Source organism: Ctenocephalides felis, unplaced genomic scaffold (genome assembly GCF_003426905.1).
Source record: "Ctenocephalides felis isolate EL2017-DRISC unplaced genomic scaffold, ASM342690v1 CF-g0.4_SCAFFOLD_03573, whole genome shotgun sequence".
Taxonomy (NCBI): Eukaryota; Metazoa; Arthropoda; class Insecta; order Siphonaptera; family Pulicidae; genus Ctenocephalides; species Ctenocephalides felis.
Window position 1 is genome coordinate 16,838,966 of NW_020539727.1, and position 17,503 is coordinate 16,856,468.

General features: G+C 25.8%; 1 protein-coding gene across 1 annotated transcript in view; it reads left to right on the forward strand.

The window, feature by feature from the left end:
* The first annotated feature begins 2,294 nt into the window (after positions 1–2,294).
* The window catches only part of LOC113389092, a 23,881-nt gene continuing 8,672 nt past the window's right edge, over positions 2,295–17,503 (forward strand). The window contains exon 1 of the mRNA XM_026626152.1: positions 2,295–2,376. Coding sequence (XP_026481937.1) covers positions 2,302–2,376 — 75 coding nt within the window. The 5' untranslated portion in view covers positions 2,295–2,301. The remainder of the gene's footprint in view (positions 2,377–17,503) is intronic.

The following is a 17,503-nucleotide window of genomic DNA, read 5'->3' on the forward strand; positions in this document are numbered from 1 at the left end:
TGTTTCCCATATCAAATATGCTATTTTATGTCCCATCAATTTTATCATATAAAAATATATTTTTTTATTTTATTTCCTACAAAATTGTTAGTCACGTGACCAAATAAAATTATCCAGGAAAAACTTATATTTATCTAGACCAAAAAATATCGAAAAAATCTATTCAATATTATATTTTACAAACAAACTAATCTAAGTATCAATCTGCAAAACGCCCACAATTAGGGGATAACCGGGTTAAAACAAATCCTTAAACCCTTCAATGAAATAAAATTAAACTAGTGGGATGTATGGCATCGTGCCTTAAGGCAAATTGCTGGAACTTCCCGTACCGTAACGAAATGTTCGAGGAATACTGAATGTTTTCAAATAGATTATTATTAATATTGTAACATTGTCTAATATTCATAAGAATTTTATAAACTGAACTGCAAAGTTAAAATTATTTGTTTAAAGTATATTAGAACTTTAGTCAGAATTAAAAATAAAATATGAATTATTTTCGATATTCAAAAAAAAATTATTTTGAAAAAAAAAAGTTGAAACATTTTTTTTTTCAAAATCAATTATTTTGTTAAGACAAGCAGAAAGTTCTTTGTATCATTTAAATCGGACGCTTAGTTCTCTCAAAAACTGCCATTTTTTACACATTTAGCTTCGTATCTTCGAAATGGCTGAGCCTGCCTTTTCCAAAAACTAATCAGCACATCTCCCTATCAATAGGAATCGAATGTTTTTTTAACCATTCAAATCGGTTGATCCGTGCGCCCAAAAACGTGACTGGAAATTTGTATCCATACATACATACACACACACATCCATTTTTTCTGAAGTATGCCAAAATGTTCAGAAACCTTCAAAACGTCGAGAAATGTAAAAATTTTCAATTTCGATTTTCAGCCCATTACAATAAATTACCCTACGGGAAGTTAATTATAATAAATTCCACAAAGTAAACTGAGAAATCTTGAAAAAAAAAAACAAAAATTTTATAGAATTTATTTTGTTGACGTATAAAACTTGTTTATTTGCATTTCGTAGTTAAAATTAAATAAGTCATTAGGCATTTTAGGTTACTAAAATTGTTAAAAAGACCCTAAAACCATTAGGAAGTCTTTTAATTTAATTAGAAAAATAATTAAATAGTTTTAGAGAATTATGGGTGGTTTCTATGAGCATCAGCAAGGTTTTGGGGAATGATTTTAAAAAGACTTGCAAAATTAGTATTAAATTTTGATATAGGATTACATTTCAATTATAGTTCTTGATAATGTTACATCTAATTGATTTTGAATCCGAAAGATCTAAATGTTTAAAATATAATCAAAACAATTATGTAATATAAATCTTTTAAATGCTCAAAAATATTTTATGAGCTTCATTTTTCCCTATTAATATATTATAATGAAATATAAATATATATATTTGTTATAATTTATTTTTATTAATCAAGACCTTAATGTTTTATTTACAAATCTGATAAGTGCAAAAAAAAGAAATAATACAAAAAAAAAACAATAAATAGAATATCAAATGAAATAAAATAATAAAAACATTACAATAAAAACATAATGAAACAAAATAAAATAATGAAAATGATACAAAAATAATAATATAAATGAACTATGACGTGACGATAAGAAAATAATCCATTATCCCCCCGCTTAACAGAAACTAGATAAAATGTATTAAAAATTAGCATAAACAATTTTATGTCATCCGAAGTAAAATTTTAGAATAAAACTACTTCGAAACCGGTTTTTTCTGGAGTTTATTAAATCATTTAAAAACTCTGTTCAGGACATTATTTTTTTAATTAGCTTAGCAGAAACTAGATAAAATTTACTAAAATCTGCATAAACAATTTTATGTCATCCGAAGTAAAATTTTACAATAAAACTACTTCGAAACGGGTTTTAAGTTTTGTACAATGCCCTGGACATTTTTTGCAGTTCCTTAAATAATTCAAAAACTTTGTTCAGGACAAATAAAATATTTTATACCAATGATAAGTCCATTATCCCCCTGGTCTCCTCTATGTTAAAAAAGGACAAAACACAGCCCTATACCTATCTTTTTCCCTCTCAAAACAGAAAATCTACAGGTCGCTCCACCGCGCCTCTCTGTCTCTTTCCTACCAAAAGCTCCATAAAAGCTCGAGAGCTTTTAGTTCGACTCTCAAACGATATCTGGACACCATTGTAACGGTTCCAAAAGAGAAAAAAAGTTGATAAATTTATTTAATAAATTTTGGAAATTTAAAGTTTTTTGGTGTCTGCAATTTAAAGTATATTTTGCAAAATGTTGATACGACTTTCGGTTTTGATTTCGGTCGCTTTTTCGGTTGCTACTATTGAAGGATTGCCTGCTACTAAGGTAAGGGTAAAAATTTATTTATATATATATATATATATATATATAAGACAAATCCAATTTCAAATTGTATATAATAAAATTGATTCATAAAATTATTTTTCACTAATTTCGAAATCTATTACACATTATTAGAGTCTACGAATGATCTGAAGAATAATTAGTTTTACTAATGTATTTTAAGAATTTTTTAACAAATATCAATTGTTCTTGTTTAGCTTAGTTTTATATTCTGGTACTAATTGTTAGATTTATTCAACCAGCATTTATAATATTTTAGTGACAAATCCAGGAAAATTATAGAAAATTACGATCAATTTAATTTTCTGCCCTTCTTGATCGAAACATTTTTGCAACTGTTATTTTAGTTATTTCAGTAATTTTAGAAATAAAGGTTATTTAATGATAGTCTTAAGTTTTTTACAAACTAAATCAAGTAACTATTCGTGTAATATCATAAATGAAAATTCAATTGTAAATTTTATACGAAATAAATCATTTTTATTATAACCACAACTTAATATCAGAATTCTTATCATTCTAAATAAAATATTCTGCAATAAATTTGAAGTGCCCTTTTAAAAAGTAAGTATTTTTGAAGAAAAATTAGAATATAAAAAATATTTTAGAACTAAATACTGCTTATTTATGCTAAAAATTCTAATTAACTCAAATATAAAAATAAGTGGAAACAGTTCATGTTATTGAACTAATTTATTCATAATTTTAGAATAATATAAAATGTTTATAAAATATTTATATAAACGTAGTTAATAAAAAATCTTTTTTTATATACGGAAGTGTTAAAATTTATAGAAACAAACCTAATTTTCGACATAGTGTAAAATTGAGTATATTCTACAATAACATAATAGTTGTTATTCTAACAAAATTGAATTTTATATAACCACTTAGAGAATCCTTCTGGGAGAAATATAAAATCTTGAATTTCTGATTTAAAGACAATGTACTATCGGAATTGATTTTTATTATTCAGAAATTTAATACTAAATAAAAGTTGAAAAGAAAGAAAATATATTTTTTACGCTTCATTTGCGAAGTCTAACAATAATGAAAATTATTTGGTATAAAGAACTAAATATAAAAATTATTATTCCCATGATATTTTTTTTTCATAGATTAAGTTAGATAAAAAAGTAAGAGATTGACAAATAAATATAATGTTTTTAAAAGAATCAATTCAAACTTACTTCAAAAATATTTCAAGCACGTTTATTGAAATGAATACTGAAAACTATTATTAAAATCAATAAAAAAAAATCGAATTTTGATAAATTAAAGTTTTGCCTGAATTAAACTTTATTCATATACCAAATTGTATTATTGAAATCCTATAAAATTAATTGATAATTTTATAAAGTTAGTTGATAATTTATAAATATATGAGAAACAATTTTGTGTTTAGGCAAGTTTAAAATAAAACGGATTGATATATTTTTACTATACAAAAGACAACAAGAGTTGAAAAATTGATAAATGATTTTGTAATAAATTCAATAAATTTGAATAGAAATTGAGGAAAATATATCAGTAAAATTCATTATTTCAGTAAAAAGTCTCATATATATATATATATATATATATATATATATATAAGTATATATTTGTTTACCTATTGAACTAAATCGTCGATAAACACGTTTTTATCGTAAACTTCTCTTTTAAGAGAAAAATGTGTTTATAGAGGTTTATATAGAGATTATAAAATGTGTACAAAAGAATATTTTTACTTAATTCAAAGTTTCTTTCCTTAGTAGATTTTTAGTGTCAGATATATATATATATATATATATATATATATATATATATACCAACCTAATATATATATTAGGTTGGTCCTTAATAAGGATATTTTCGATTTTTTTTAATCTATCTTAAAGTTATTATTAAGAGCTGAAACGTTCAGAGATTTTTTTATCATCTTAGAAGCATTTTAGGAGCAAATAAAATCGAAATATCAAAAAAATGGAATAAAATATACCCTTTAGTCAAATGTAATATCGTGGGTCAAAAATATATTTCACGTCCTAAATCAATTAATTTTTAAACAATTTAAAAACTATTATTATTATTATCATTAATTTTTTTTTAAATTGAAAATTTGCTTTATTTGGCTTAAATACATACATTGATTTTTTCTTTATGTAAAAATCAATGTATGTATTTAAGTCAAATAAAGCAAATTTTTAAATTAAAAAAAAAAATTAATTTGTTCATAATTTTATTCTGTCTGTTAAATATTATTTCTACCAAATTCGCGTCTAATTATATTTTCCCCATATATTTCTATATATATAATTTTCGTCCGTGACATTTTCCTCTCGGTAGAATTTTCCTTACTTAGTTTTGCCCAAATGACGAAATTCGTTTATCGCCGATTTCATTATATTTTCTATGAAAAGGTGTATTTTGGACTAAGGACTAAGGGAAAAACAGATTAGGATGTAAGGAATGGATATAGGAATCAAACGAATAGGAATTTTCCTTTATGGAAAAGGATATTTTTCTACGTTTTTCTGGAGCGAGGAAATAAACACCTAGATTGGGATAGTTGAAATATTTTGTTGATGATTTTTAGATTTTTGAAAATTATTGAATTAATGAATTTTTTCATTATAAAATTGACTAGAATAGAAGAAAATGAGATAAATGAATATAGAAATAAAAAAATCGATTATTTGCATTATGAAAAACTATTTTTTCGTTTTTTCTTGAGCGAATTGTTGTTGGCAATTTCTAGATTTTTGAAAATAATTATTTTTGAAAAAGATTCTAATAAAATAAGTCAAGTTTCATTATTTGTCTTAGATTAAAGAAAATCAGATAAATGCATATAGAAATAAAGTAATCAATTTTTTTTCATTATAAAAGGGAATTTTTTCCATTTTTCCTGGAGCGAGAAAATAAACACCTAGTTTTGAATAGTTGAAATATTTTTTTGACTATTTTTAGATCTTTTAGAATAATTATTTTTAAAAAAGATGCTTTTAAAATAAATCACATTCATTATTTGGCAAGGATTAAGAAAAATCAGATAAATGAATATAAAAATAAAAAAATTGATTTTTTGCATTATGAAAGGGTATTTTTTCGCTATTTTTGCAACGAGAAAATTATTTACTAGTTTGGGACTGATGACATTTTTTTGGTTGAAGATTTCTAGATTTTTGAGAACAAATATTTAAAAAAAAAGATGCTATTAAAATAAATCAAATTTCATTATTAAGCTAAAATTTAAAAAAAATTGTTTAGGTACAATGATAAAAATTAAAATATTGGATTATAAAATTATATTACTAAATTATATTATAAAATTATTAGATTAAATAATTGGATATAAAAATAAAAAAATGATTTTTTGCATTATAAATGCATTTTTTTCGCTTTTTTGCAACGAGAAAATAAACACCTAGTTTAGATGACGTTTTTTTTGTCTATTTCTAGATTTTCCAGAATAATTATTTTTAAAAAAATGTCTATAAAATAAGTCAAATTTCATTATTAGGCTGAAATTAAAAAAAAATTGGTTAGGTACAATGATAAAAATTAAAATAATATAATAGAATGAGATAAGATAATAATACAATAAAATTTTGTGAGAAAAATTTATCTCTAAATATGAAGAAAAATTAATTTATTTTAAATGCTAATTTACAAACTTATGAGATTATTTTTTTTGACTATTTCTAGATTTTTAGAATAATTATTTTTTTAAAAAAAAGCTTGTAAAATCAGTCACATTTCATTATTAGGCTAGGATTAAAAAAAATCAAAAAGAAAAATAAAATCTAGAAGTAAAAAAAAACGATTTTTGCATTTCAAAAAGGCTATTTTTTTGTTCTATTAGAGCTAGAAATCTGCTAAATAATTTCATTATTTGGCTGAGATTAAAAAAAAATCAGATGAATGGACGCAGAAATAAACAAATCAACTTTTTTCATTATTTATTTGCTATTTTGGAGCTAGAAATTTGCTTCAGTTGAAATAAATATTTTTATGCTATATTATAGATATTTTCAGACAAAATTAGTAAGAAATGTCGTTTTTAAAATTAGATGAAGTTCTTTAATTTGATAAATAATAAAAAAGGGTACAAAAGATTCAATCAATCAAACGAATGGGTTTTTTCCTTAAAGAAAAGATATCGATTCTTTTTTTTGCAGCAAAAAATATAAACCTATTTTATTTATATCGAACAAAACTAAATATTCTCTAATGCTATTTTTAAGAAATAATATATATATATATATAAATTATTATTATATATATTAAAATAATATATATAAATTTTTAATAAAACGTATTGTAAGTCCTTCATATATAAAACTGTCACAATTGAGAGTTTATTTTGTTTCAATATTTTTGTTCAAAACTTTTGTCCAGATTTTTTGTCAGTCATATAAAATATGTGTTTCTAGGAATTTTGTCAAAATAATCTTCTTTGATGCATTCAGTTTTTTTAGAACTAAATTATCAAATAAAGTTTACCCATGTGAATTTTTTTTATATTATCGTGGCGATTAATAATTAAATTTTAAAAATTAATATTAATTTTATAATACCTAATTTTCTGGACTTCATTTATCTATTTTATATCTATTTATATTTTTTATGACATGTACATGCATTTATTTGCATTTATATGGAATATGTGCAAAAATGCATAAAAGTGCAGTAATATGCAAAAAGATGACGGATGAGATTTTTGTGGATTTTAATAAAATCTCAAGGAAAATGACGGTTTTGAATATTAAATTTAAATATATATATATATATATATATATATATATATATATAGAAAACATGCATAACAGTCGTGGATTGTCTCAAAATGTGGTAAATTGTCAGAAAATGTTGTAAATCTATTAAAAAAAAATCTATTACCAATTTTTTAAGAAGCATTTTACTATTACCTAAATATCAGATTTGTCATCAGTCTAAATAAAATATTTTGCAATAAATTTTTTAATGCCTTTCGAAATAAATAAGTATTTTTTGTAACATCTAAATAAGAATAAAAAAAAAAATTAAACTGCTTATTTACTTTAAAATTTATATGTGACTCAAATATAAAAATAATTTAAAACTCTTCATATTATAGAACCAATTTGTTTAGTATATCATATTTTACTTTTTTAATATTTTTATAAAAACAATTTATAAGAACATGAATAAAAGTCGTGGATTGTCTCAAAATATTGTAAAATGTCAGAAAATGTTGTAAATCGTCTGGAATTGTAATTTTTTTTAAATGTACTAAAATGTCACAGAAAATGTCTGAAATTTAGTTAGAAATGTATTAGAGATGATGAGATCATAAGATGATAAGATAATAATCAATAACAAGAAAAAATGTATATATAAAATTATGAAAACGTTCCATAATTTTACAAATTTCAACATAGGTTTTCTAACCCGTAATTTAAAATTTAACAAGTTTAAAGTTAAAATATTATTTATATATATATATATATATATTATTTAAATATTATATTTCATTAATAATTTTGTTCATTTTTTTACTTTTTAGCAAAACCACGGTTTAGAATCATTAATGTACCAACTCAGATCCGGCAAAGAAGAATTAGCCAACAAAAATTTCGAACAACATGGTAAGTTTTGCAAAATTATATTAATAAAATATTTAAAAAAATAAGGAATAAATAAATTGTACATCTGTATATATATATAAAATAATGTACGATGCAATATTTAAAAATATGTACAGCTTGATATTTAATTTTTTAATATTTTTAAAAATTGTTTGACATCAGAAATGTGGATATAGATTCATATGGTTTAATTTGGATCATTTTTTTAATTTGATTACAAATATTATTTATTTTTCAAGATAAGTGAATTATATTAATATTAGTGATATATTAAAATTTGGAAGTATTTTTTGTAAAATAAAATATCAAACTGTTTCTATCATGCAAATGAAAAAAAAGCTTTAAAAAACTTACATTTTCAGCTGTTGTATATAATATGCGTCCAGGTTTTGTTCATCATCTGTAAATAAACATAAAATATTAATATTTAAATATAAAATTTATAAAATAAGTAAAGTATAAAATAAAATATAATATTATGTAACTTTTGATATAAATTGATACAATAATAACTCTACTGATATAAATAGATAAAAAGGCAGCATTTTAACTAAAATTTGAATTTTGAATTCACTATTTTCAGAAATAATAATAACAATATGAAAAAAAATCATTTTGACATTTTAAACTTGAATTTGGTGAAAAATTTTATTAAGTAAATATTATTCATACATATAATTTTAGAAAAAATAATGCTAACTATTTATTTTCATAATTTTAATAGGTTGTTTTGGAAGAAAAGGTTTAGAGAGTTTCTATACTACTTTTGAATATATAGTTGATTTTTTATAATACAACTTTTAAATTTAGAATTTTAATTATAACAATAGTGATAAGGTAATGTTTTTATATTTTATTTTTAATAATAATATAAACAATTTTCTTAATATCTTTTAAAACTTTTCAACTGAATGAAGGCTGGAATTTTAGCCAAAACGTATACATACTAATTTGTAAAAATCTTATATATATATATATATATATATATATATATATATATATATATATTAAAAATTTGTCATCAATATATAAAGTGCTGTATATATATTTCATCCCTATAACAGTGTTTGTCAAAGTTTTACGTGTGTCGGTCCAGATATAAATGCTTTGTATATAGAAAAAGCTGTGCAAAAATAATGTAAGTATTAATACATTAGTTTAATATAAATATATATATATATATATATATATATATATATATATATATTCATGTATCATTTATATGTTTACTTATACAATAATTCATTTATATACTATTTATAAATTCATTTACACATTTATTTATGTATCAGCTCATTTTATTCATTCATTTATTTAAATGAATATTTTTATTTATGTATATTCATTTTTATATATACATTTAACTTTCCTAAGAACAAAAGATTCTGTCCAAATATTACTAAAATTTAAAGACTTGCTTTATTTTTACTCGATGTTTCGTGTCATTTTGAATCGTTCGAAACCAACCGAAACTAATGGTGTATGGCATCGTGCCTTAAGGCAAATTACTGGAACTTCCTGTACCGTAACGAAATATTCGAGAAATTTTAAACGTTTTCAAATATATTATTTTAAACACTGTAACTTTCATTATTTTTGCTTTCTTGTTATATCTGAGCAAATCAAATGCAAATCATAAATAAATCAATTTATATCCAGAACATTATCAATCATTTCATTTCGAATTCAATTTTCACACTTTTCAATAGTTTCAATTTTGTATCTTCGAAACGACTAGACCTGCCTTCGCCAAAAACTAATCAGCACGTCTCCTTATCAATACGAATCGAATGTTTTTTGAATTATTCAAAACGGTTGACAGATGTTCTCGGAATCGACGACGAAAATTTGTATCCGCGCACACACTCACACACACACACGTACATCCATTTTTCCTAAGGTATGCCAAAATGTTCAGAAACTTTTGAAACGTGAAGATATATAACAATTTTCATTTTCTATTTTTTTGCGATTACTATAACTTACCCTATTAAAATAAAATATTTTTGCAAAAACTGTTAAGCAAGATTTTCAACCAGTAATATTTTTTGGACAATTTTTGAATTTTACAAAAATTATTGAAACCGAAAAACATTATCTAAAAATCACATTTTGATGCATACGCACTTTTTATAATTTTGGTGTCAAATGATTCTGAATGACTTGAAACATCCAGAAAACAAGTTTTTTTTTTTTGATACACATACATATTTTTCCAAATTTGATGTCAAACAATTCAGAATGACTTGAAATCTTCAGAAAACAAAAATCGCCAAAAACCGTCAGAAAGTTAATAAAAATTACCACCTGTAATAATAAAAGGTAATCCAGGTAATAATAAAAAGTATTACCTGGAGTCTGACTCACACTCCAGGCTTTTGTAAATACACGCTTTTGTCATTTAATTTTTAATATTTACACCAAATGGATTTCTAGATTTCCATCAAAAAGTGACCAGAGGTCTGGACTATTTAGGAGGCGGAAATTTATTGAGAAGTTTAAATAAAGTCTATCAGAAGAAACACAATTTTGGCGAAAGAAGTTTGGATCATATTGGAGGCAGCAATTTGGTGAGAAGCTTGGATGAATTGGGAGGCGGTAATTTGGTTAGAAGCTTGGGAGGTGAAAATTTGGTGAGAAGCTTGGATGAATTGGGAGGCGGTAATTTAGTGAGGAGCTTGGATGAGTTGGGAGGCGGTAATTTGGTTAGGAGCTTGGATGAGCTAGGAGGTGGAAATTTGGTGAGGAGCTTGGATGAACTTGGTGGTGGAAATTTGGTCAGAAGTTTGGATGCACTTGAAGATGGCAATTTGGAAGCAAAAAGTTTGGATTATTTAGGAGGAGGCAATTTAATCAGAAGTCTAGATTCCCTCGGTGGGGGCAACCTGGTCAGAAATCTAGATTCCCTTGGGGGCGCCAACTTGGTCAGAAGTCTAGATTCCTTTGGGGGCGCCAACTTAGTCAGAAGTTTAGATTCCCTCGGGGGCGCCAACTTGGTCAGAAGTCTAGATTCCCTCGGGGGCGCCAACTTGGTCAGAAGTCTAGATTCCCTTGGGGGCGCCAACTTGGTCAGAAGTCTAGATTCCCTTGGTGGAGGCAACTTGGTCAGAGGTCTAGATTCCCTTGGGGGCGCCAATTTGGTCAGAAGTCTAGATTCCCTTGGGGGCGCCAACTTGGTCAGAAGTTTAGATTCTTTAGGAGGAGGTCATCTGGAAAGAGATTTGGATTCTCTTGGAGGTGGAAACTTGGTCAGAAGTCTAGACTTCCTTGGGGCGCCAACTTAGTCAGAAGTCTAGATGCCCTCGGAGGTGCCCATCTGGTTAGAAGTCTAGACTCCCTTGGAGGTGGCAACTTAGTCCGCAGTTTAGACTCACTTGGAGGCGGCAATTTAATGAAAAGAAGTTCAGATCAGAATTCAAAATTAGCCAGAGCTTTAGATTACCTCGGTGGAGGCAATTTATTGAGAAGCCTGGATTCTTTGGGAGGCGGACATCTGGTAAGATCTACTCAGGAGGAGGATTTTTCAAGACGCCACTCGTCGAATAAAACTTGGAATTATTTACTAAACTATTTGAAAAAACTTGAAAGGAATTCGCATTAAGAAATTTTTCATCTGATGAAGATTTGCTGTGACTGACAATAATAACATTTTGTACACGCAAAAATAAAATAAGCATAGTCAAAACCACTTGTGTGTTATTTATCATTATTAACAATAATTTTATTATTAAAATATTTATTTGTTAATTTTTTTGTGACAAAATATGTATAGGTTCAGGAAGGCACAGTGCAGTACCTTTGCGGAATTTGGACGCCTTAGGCGGAGGCCATCTGTTGAGAGAAACCAGAGGTATCGACTCTTTGTCTGGAGTCACCTACGGAACCCAAAAACGATTCGACACTTTGGGGTAAGATAAACAAACTATGTACATATATTAATTAACTAGCAAACCCGACGAACTCCGTTTCGCCACCAGTTGGTTTCGTGAGAAAGATGAAGAAATGTTTTGTTTATTTTATATTTGAAAAGAAAAAATTGATCTTATTATACAACAGTAATGATTTTATTTTGATTACAAAAATAAAGTGTTTTTTAGTTGAACTTCTCTAAGTAAATGAAAGTGAATCCGCAAATTATCCCTTTCATTGAAGTGCTCTTTGGTAAACCATATTTTTTGTTTTTTGGTCTGACGTTAACAAAAACAAAGCGGATGGTTTTCCAACTCGTGAACAGGCAACGTATAACTGCCCATGTAAAAAACAATGATTTTATAAATAATCTATTTAAAACTTATCCCGCAAACACTAAGCGATTGGCCTTGAGACTTGATATTGCGAACGCTTGGAAATTGCAATCGTTTGAAGTCAAACGGAAGACCAGTCGGAATCATTGGTATGTCACCAAATCGCCAGCAATTTTTTATTGAATGGTAAAATTCAGTGCGTGTACATTATTATTCTTTGCGGCAAGAATTGCTCTTTGACTTAACCAAGCATAATTCTGATAATTCTTACTAATGTCATTACCCGAATTTTCAATTACGGTGTGTGAAGTTCCAGCAATTTGCATTAAGGCACGATGCCATGCACCACTAATTTTTTTAGCTATAATTCGACTATTTTTATATATATGTAAATATATGCAAAAAGTATCTATTATTACATTCAATTATCTTTTACCCAGGGGTAGTACCTACGGTGGCCACAAGCGTTCGCCACTATCGCCCTACCAATTGGCAACCCTCCAGCAACATCAACATCAACTTCAATTGATGGACAAAAAGAATTTCGACGAGATCGACAGGAGCGGATTCGACAGTTTCGTCAAAAAGAATTTCGATGAAATCGACAGGGGCGGATTCGACGGATTCGTCAAACGAATGGGAGGATACTTTTACGATTCGAATCCACCTAGTCCACGTTATTATTACGATTTGGAATAAATGATAATTGACATATTTTGTATATAATAAGGATATTTAAATATATATAATGCTACTGGGTTGGAAAAGATTGAGATGCACTGGGAATTTGATTTGTAGTTGAGGAATAAAGTGTTGTTCTTTGAAAGTTTAAAGGTTGTTGTTAATTCTTGGGCTTGTAGATGGTTATTGGTGCAGGTTACGTGAAAATTGTCATTCACAAAAGTTTTGGTAAATTTTGTGTAGTTTCTATTTGTTTAAACAAATTGCCTGAAAAAATTCGCAGGAAAAAGTTATGGTAAATACACTAAAAAAGCGCACGCATTGTGACTTGCAATTTTAAACCTTGTTCAGAATTCTCTGGCTAGTAGCTTCTTACCAGAGTAAGTTACATAAAAATAGTCATTTATAAAAGTGTCAGAAAATTTTATCTAGTATCCATTGGTTTAAACAAATTTACTAACAACATTATAAACATAAAGTTTTTGTTAATAAACCAAAAACTCGCATACAGTTTGACTTGCAATTTGAAACTTTGTTGACAATTCTTGGACGTGTAGTTTTTTACCAGAGCAAGTTACACAAAAATAGTCTTAAATAAAAGTTTAAGTAAATTTTATCTAGTTTCCATTTGTTTAAACTAATTTTGAAAAAATGTTAGCAAAATAAAGTTATAGTTAATAAACCGAAAAATCGCATACAGCTTGACCTGCAATTTGAAACGTTGTTGACAATTATCTTGCTTGTAGTTTTTTATCAGAGCAAGTTACATAAAAATAGTCATTCATAAAAGTTTTAGTAAATTTTATCTAGTTTCCATTATTTTAAACAATTTGCTAAAAAATGGTCGCAAAAAAAGTTATAATAAATTAACAAAAACTAAACGAGCCTCGAGCATTTGGAATTACAATGTTAAATCTTTTATTAATCATCCAGCTTGGATTTCAGAACAATTTTATAAAATAGTTCTTAAGAAAATTGTTCGCAATTTGTTTTTATATGCAAATTTACTCTTTTATGAAAATTCCTAACCAGAAACTTAGTTACTGCTAATTAAAACAAGTAGCCAACAAAAAATTAAGAGAAACTTAACAAAAAATCGATAGAATTTTCTAAAATTACAATTTTACTCATTAATTCCTGAAAAAACAGTTTTTTGAACACTAGTGCAATTTTCAGTAAATTTTATCTAGTTTTTATTTATTCAAAGTAATTTTTAAAACACTTTTTCCAAGTAAAAAAAGAACATTGAAGAAAAGAATTGAGTTTGAATAAATTTTTCAAAGAAATTGCATTTGAAAATGTAAAAAAATAACAAATAAAGTTGATAAAAAGTAAAAAATTTAGTAGCATTATATATAAATATGTTAAATAATTATTTTATCAAATATTAAATAATTATTTATAAATTTTGGACATCACTGTTCTATTTCGTGAAGAAAAATTCCATTAACAATTAAAATTGATAAATAATGTTTATAAAACTATTGAATTGAAATTATTTTTATAATTGAACAAACACAATTTTCCTAAACTGAATTATTAAAAAAATAATTATTTAGATTTTTAGGAAAAGTAAGAAACTTGAAATGTAAAAATTAAAAATTATACTTAATTATGAAACTATGTTTATTCATTAATAAATGTATATTTCCAAATAAATATATCAAGAACTGAAATGTATTTATTTTGATAAATAAATATATCGTATACATAAAATTCTTCTGTAATGATGGATGTAAATATACCCCTCTTAAACGATTATTTGGATTTTGGTAAATCTTTCTGAAGTGTGTTATGTGAATTTTCTAGGATGTATGTGAATAAAAAAATATAGTAATATTGTAGAAATAAATGGAAAAAATTGCAAAAAACAACATGGCATTGAAAACGTTTGAGGCATTCTTTGGAATTGAAAACAAATGATATCTGCCAAAAATTTCAATTCACTTATGAGCCTAGCCATGCCACCTGCCTTAAGGAAAAATGCCACTTACACTTACAAACGACACGAATAGTCATGCTAATTCCTTATTTATTAACATAAAGAAACATAATGATAAATTATAATAATTATATATTTACAATAGCATTAAAATATCTATAATATTTAAAAACAATAATGTAATTAAAGTCATACTTCAAATGTGACATGATCGGTTTGTCATTGTAATTAGCATTTAGAAATGAACCTTCATTAGAGAAATGAAGTAATTGCTGATTAATAAATTCAATAATATTCGTTCACTCAGTGGATTATGTAAAACAATGCCTAAAGAAACATTGTTTTCACAATTTCACTCATCATATAATAATTGTGTTTGAAGAACTTCATGTAATTAAAATTAATATACATTCATTGACTGCTTGTATTTTTTTTACTTTTTCGCTGGCGATATAATCTCATTCTTTGAGCAGCTATAAAATCTGTCTTGCCTTAATTATTTTCCACGTTAATAACTTCAAAGATTTATAAAAACTACGAATAATATAGAAATAATTTCTAATCAATAAACTTAAGTTTAGTACACGGCGCAAATGTTTAAATTGTTTTATTATTTTCAAGGAACAGGGTAAAATATTCTTCTGGTTGAGGCATTTTTCATGAAATCAAGATTTGTACTACGACGTAACTTTAAAATGTTTATTTATCTATGCCGATTTCCTTGTTGATATCGGTACGCATTCAACGTCGATGCCGGTACGCAAACAAAGACAGATCTCTATTAGCATACACGACGACTAATCACAATCGACCCGTATTGAAATGATTTCATCGAAAGTGATTGACGTACAGTTCCGTTGCATTCTCACAGTTTTACACGCTAATCGCGCCTAAAGAAGTTTTACTTAAAAAAGTAAGATCATATAGTAAATATCCATTACCTGAATGCAAAAACACAATTCATGAATCTCCTTAAAAAGGCGCCAAACCACAAAACAATGTCAAAATAATTTGCATCACTACTACACAACTACTATACAACTAAATCAAGCACTACACTTTAATTATATTCTTACATTTAATTATATTTTCACAAAATTAAAATTAACTCACTTTTACCACAGCAATACTAAATTATCACTAAAGCGTTCATCATTCACAAGCGTAAAACTGGCGCGGTTTTTTCGACCCGGTTGCGATGGCGCCCTGGTCGACACCGTTGTTTTCACTACAAAACGCACGAACGAAATGAAGGAGAACGTTAAAAAATTGTCATTAGGTCAACTACTATAGACCATAGATAATGCTGCATTGTCGAGATAGGAACTTTGGTTTATAAACAAACCGAAACCATTTGAAGTTGTATCCATGTATTGTTGTAGGAGATATAATTACCTGTTCTGTAATAAAAATCTGTTAATAATATTAGGTAAAATATTAGGTAACTATCATAAATTTATTACTAGGTATAATATTAGATAAATATCATAAATTTATTATTAACTACTGGTACGTGCAACTTCGATCTCATGGATTTTTTAATACAAGTTAAAGGTTTATGCATTTTCACGTTTTTTTATATGTATATTTATTTAATCATTCAGAAATAATGTACAGGTAATAATAAATTAACAGTTGCTTTATCATGATACTAAAATTTTGAGAATTTTAAAATTGAATAGATACAAATCTTCAAGAACTTTTTACAAAAATAATCTTACATCATAACAGATTTTTAACGTTTATTTATTCTCCCTAAAATCAATAAATCCTAATATCAATAGCTCTTAAATATTATACATATTAGATATTGAAATTTAACGTGACTGATTCATAAAAGATAATTAGATGACTATAAAAATGGTTGTAAAAAATATCACATTACTAATGAATTTGACTATTCACTATATTTTAAATGATTTGATATGAAGTTCAAAGCTTGTAATTAAAAACCGTGGATTTTAAGTTGATCTGGTTTTGCAAGTCCTGCTTTTTGCTATTTATTTTCAGATTTTTATATTAACTTTATTAAAAAAAAATCTTATGCAAGACCTTTGGCCTTTCTAATGCTCATAAAAAAATTAGACTTTCCTTTAATCAAAACTAATAATAAGTAAACAACACTTTTAGCGTTTTTCATGCTCTTAAAGAGATTTAATTTTCCTTTAATCATTGCTAATTAGTGTACATTTAAAAAATGCCTCAGTCGTATATTTATATATATATATATATATATATATATATATATATCTTATATATAAAATTTTTCTGTAATAATGTATGTAAAGATACTCCTCCTAAACAATTATTCGGATTTTGATAAATCTATCTGAAGTTTGTTAAGGGAATTTTTCAGAATGTAGGTGATTATAAAAATATAGTAATATTGTAGAAATAAATGAAAAAAGAAATTCAAAAAACCACATGTCAGTGCTTGACATTGAAAATATTTGAGACATTGTTCGGCATTAAGAATATTTGAGACATTGTTTGCCATTGAAAATATTTGAGCCATTGTATGGCATTGAAAACAAATGAAAACTGTCATCTGCCAAAAGTTTCAATTTACTTATGAGTCTAGACAATATTAGAATATGTATAATAAATACATTCATGATTTTAAGAAAAAT